The 5,003-nt window shown below is 31.9% G+C and overlaps 1 protein-coding gene across 1 annotated transcript; it reads right to left on the bottom strand.

The window, feature by feature from the left end:
• Positions 1–2,687: 2,687 nt before the first annotated feature.
• LOC142537805 (protein LIGHT-DEPENDENT SHORT HYPOCOTYLS 9-like) lies at positions 2,688–3,169 on the bottom strand. The gene is made up of 2 exons (XM_075643295.1): positions 3,076–3,169; positions 2,688–2,995 (listed from the first exon to the last, which is right to left on the bottom strand). The coding sequence occupies exons 1-2, from the start codon at positions 3,167–3,169 to the stop codon at positions 2,688–2,690; spliced, it is 402 nt and encodes a 133-aa protein (XP_075499410.1).
• Between the last annotated feature and the right edge of the window lie 1,834 nt (positions 3,170–5,003).

Here is a 5,003-nt window from a genome sequence, read left to right as displayed (position 1 = left end):
CATGTTGCGTACTTGGTTTAAAAGAAAAATGATTTATACGTGCATGAATTTTTATACGTGATAGAAATATGAAAAGTTGAAGGATGTGAATTGGTTGTGACTAATATGATACTACCATGATATGATGATACAATGATATGTAAGGCCAATGCTCAGTTGACAGGTGAGAGTATCGCTGATGTCCGTGTCGTCTGGTACCGTCGTAATACGTAGATGGATCCATCGACCTTTAGCTGATACGAAAGTCACTACTGAGAATATGAATTCGATAAAAGGGAAACATATACGTATATGATAAAAGAAAATATGATATGAAATGTTGAAAGGGAAACGTTAAAGTTTAAGTTCATGAAAAGCTATTTTTTTTAAAAGTATTTTCACCGTTACTTGTGAATGTATATGTATTACTTGCTATTATGGTTAAGGTTTGTTGAGTCAATAGACTCGCTATGTTTGATCGATGCAGGTGAGCATGAGATTGATGTTAGTGGAGGCCTCGATGGTTGATCTTGCTGGACTGAAGGTGCACACAATCCGAGAACCATAACTAGTTTTCTGCAAATAAAAATATGTTTATGATTTGTGATTACTTAAAGATTTTATGACTTATGATGATTTTGAGAGGTTTTTGAGAGGATGTTAGAGTTAAGTTTATTTTTGAAATAATGTTAGTTTAAGATGGTTGACATTTTAACATTTTAAAGAAAAATGAGTAGTGAACGTTTCAAGTAGGCCTTGTGACATTATAATAGGTCTATGCTACCTCCACCGAGTACGTAAATTACCACAAAAATATCTTAAGTATTTCTTGATGAATCCACATATGATGGATAATTATTCGCACCAAATTCAAATTTATTTTTTCCAATTAATTAAACTTAATAAATTGGCTATTTATTTTATAACAATTAACTTTTAAGCCAAAAATCTCATTATCATAAATTTAGGCTTTTTTCAAGTTTATCATTTTCAACTTGTACTTATGATCGATTTTAAGATCATAATTCATCTCACACTTATCTAAAATGTACATGCCATACACGGTTGGAATCCTAAATCGTTTTTCCATCTTTAAAAAAGACATTGAAGTGCAAATTCGATTGAAATGCTAATTCACAATAAAACAGAAATTATGTGCAGCATATTCTGAGACAGATTTTAAGTACGTCAGTTGACATCATAAAATTCATACCTAATTCATTTTTTTTACCCAAATCAAGTTCCGCCAATTGGAAATAAAAAATAACTCGATTTCTAAGTTTTGCTAGTAGGGACCAGATTCAAAATCTCAATCGTTAACATGGCCTAGAAACTACTATAACACATTGCATCAATATGAACTCGCGAACCTAATCCAACACATGGGTATTTTCAGAAAAAATTGTACAGCCCATTTGATTCTTAACCTAATTGAAAAATTTTAGTTTCATTTCAAAGATAAAACATATTTCTATCAATCTCATTGGAACATCAACTCGAGATTCCTAACCAAAACATTCATACAATTTAGCATAACCGTCGCGAAATATAACATCAGTTTAAAAGAACCGTTGTTGTTTGTCCAAAAAACACGGTAATGGACTACTAAAATCGTTGTCGATTGTCCAAAAAAACAAGCTAATAGACAACGGTTTATAGACCCTAAAAAAAGGCTCAAAGACAACGGTAACGATTTTCTAAAAACCGTTGTCTTTTGCTTAAAAAAATGCTATACGACAACTGTTTTCACTAAAACCGTTGTTAAAAAATAAAAGACAACGGTTTTAGTGATAAAAGACAACGGTTTTAGTGAAAAAATCGTTGTCGTATGTGTGTTGTTGAATGTCAAATTTCTTGTAGTGAACGTACAACCCAATAATATGACAAATATCAATCACTGGAATTTAATCGAATAAAACTGCCCAAATTCTAAACCCTAGAGATTGGGTATATATATATATATATATATATATATATATATATATATATTTATATTTATATTTATATTGTGCGCACACAGACAAGGATACGATCCGAAAGAAGATTTATGTGGCATACAAAATCTAACTGACTCCTGATTTTCTTGAATTTTACTTATCAAAATTAAATCGACACTTTTTGCATTGTTTGAGACAGAAACAATGTTGAGTGCGAACCATTTGATAAGGAATTATATGTACTATTATATTTAAAATGTGATCATCATATTAACTATCTTAGAGGATACCAAAATATTTAATTTCATAATTACCTTTCTTGCCCCCACTAAAAACCTCCTAAAGTCACTCCATATTTTACATAGAAAAAAAATCTAAACAGAACTTCTTTTTAAATCGAACAACTCTTCTAAATTGAAAATAATTTTGTGTTAATAATAACAAATGCAACATATGTGCATCTTTTACTAATATATATTAAATATCGGTCGTCTTTTCACTATACGTATGTATGCAATTCTCAGGAGTAAATGTTATACTCTGTGCACACCAAAACTAGGGTTTTTTTGTTAGTGAATCTAGCTAGGGCATTTTTATGTTGTCGGTATCCCCATCATCGGTTTCTGCTAAACTATGAGCAATATCAGTTTGACATTTTTCGGACATATTCGATGGGACGGACTGAAGATTAATTATTTAATCATATGGCGATGAAAATCGAGTGAGAAATCTACCATTTTATTTATTCCACAGCAGAAGGGCTTACTTGATTCAAGCTGGTGGCTTTAGATTCATGATCGGATGTTTTACTCTCTTCCTCTTCTTCTTTTTAAGCACAATCCCTCTTGCCTGAGCTTGACACTCCTTCACTTCACGCAAATAAGCCCGAATCGACCCGTTTCCGAAAGGGTTTCTCTCCGGTGATCCACAGTTCTTTTCGTAACCTGACCTGAGACGTCCGATCAAAGCATCGAGACTGCCCCAAGCCTGCCTTAACGGGCAGGTGCAAGGCTCCGGCGGGTCAGGCCGGCCGAAAAATACACAACCTTGTAAATGAACCTTGGTCTTTCCGAACTGATCTAAGTATCGAAGGAATTTAATAACATGATTACAGTTGCATTGAGATAAAGAGAGAGGAGGCTTCTGGGTTTCCAAATACTGCCCGAAAGAGTTCCAGTCTCGTCTCTTTTGGGATTCATAGCGGCTGAGCCGCCGTGGTCCCTGAATATTGTTGCCCTCGGAGGTTCCAACATGATATTCGTTTGAGATGATTGTTGCAGAAGAAGAATTCGTGCTTATTTTCGGCAATTGGAGAAAAAGAAAGGGGGTGGGGGACAGAAATTACTGAAGATGGAAGAGTACGGTGAAGCCTGGAGAGAGATGAGATCAATCATGCCTCACTTTGTTTAAGTAGACATGAAATATTAGGGCCGCTGCGGATACTTCGTAAGCCATTATCATACCGAACCTGCATGAATTAATTCTTTTACATATATATAATAAATTATTTTATAATTATCTAAAATTATTATTTAAGTAGAGTAGTTTTCATCATTTGAATATTTATAATATTGAGTATGTCTCTTGTGAGATGGTCTCACGAATTTTTATCTGTGAGACGAGTTAACCCTATTGATATTCACAATAAAAAGTAATACGATTAGCATAAAAAGTAATATTTTTTCATGGATAACCCAAATAAGAGATCCGTCTCACAAAATACGACCCGTGAGACCGTCTCACACAAGTTTTTGTCTATAATATTCTATATCAATTTTATAGATTATCGATAATATCTATACATAGTCATGATAAAAACAAAAAACAAAAAAAATATCATCGGTGGTTATTTGATGCCCGTGTTCCTCTAATATCATAGATAGTAGTGGAGCCAGAAAAATGACTTTGTCTGGGCTAGAATTTTAAATTCTACAATCTTTTAATATTTTAAATTGATCTACCCGGACTAATATCATATTATTCTAAAATTATACAAAATTTACATATAAATTTTTTAAAAACAAATTGGGCCACCCGGGCTTTATCAGCATGTGGCTCCACCTCTGATTATAGGGTTAGTTCGATGTTACTCCAATGGTTTATTCAATGGCTACACGAACCATAATATTTTTCTAATATGCTAAAATGCATTGAACAACAAGAAAAAAATACATGTAATTCATTTACAGTCGTTGAATAAATCTTAGAACAATGTCGTAAATTAGGTAACACTATATGTATCGATGGACTGTTAATTGCAACTTGTCTTTATTAAATACACCAGGTACAATACACTATCAATTGGCATTACTTAGTGTTTGAATATGTGGTTATTTAAATAATTTATTAATTAAACACATATATGTATACTCACTAAAACGATTTCATAACTGTAATCAGAGTTTAAAATTTTGTGGTTAGGCTATAAACATATAATTTTAAAAGATTTGAATATTTGATTTATTCATTCTTATTATTGAAATTTTTATTCAAAATATATTAAATAAAATTCCAAACATTCTAACTGAAATATTATTTCTCATTCGCAACTTTGTTGAATCACGAGTTTGAATCCACAACTCTTACTAGCGTCAGCGCAATTAGAGATGACAATAGATCAGATATGAGTCAAGTCCACTTGGACCCGAGACTCGACGCATAATTGTTTTCTGAAAGACATGTATCCACCCTGGGACGAAGTTTTCTATAATACTTGATCATCCAAACCATGTTACATTTTGCTCAAACAAGTCTCGTTTAAAAAAATTATTAAAAAGTAAATTCATAAACACAATGCATGAAGAAAATAGCATAAATCACTGAAAAACATCTAATCATCTATTTTTTAAAATAAAAAAATATTCCACATATTATTTTAATCATTTATCATGCTTGATATATAATTTATTGTCAATTTCTTTTTAAAAAAATAAATGAATCGAAGGTTTTATCAATGATCAATTGTATTTTGTTCGTAAATGATGTTTAGTGCCTTTAATTTTTAATAAATTTTGTAAACAGAACTTGTTTGAACAAAGTGTAGCATGATTTGAACATTAACTGTAGCAGATAATTTTGTCACATCCG

Source organism: Primulina tabacum, chromosome 2, assembly GCF_025594145.1.
Source record: "Primulina tabacum isolate GXHZ01 chromosome 2, ASM2559414v2, whole genome shotgun sequence".
In the NCBI taxonomy this organism is placed as follows: Eukaryota; Viridiplantae; Streptophyta; class Magnoliopsida; order Lamiales; family Gesneriaceae; genus Primulina; species Primulina tabacum.
The sequence above is the reverse complement of the archived record's forward strand: the minus strand, read 5'-3'. Positions and strand labels throughout refer to the sequence as shown.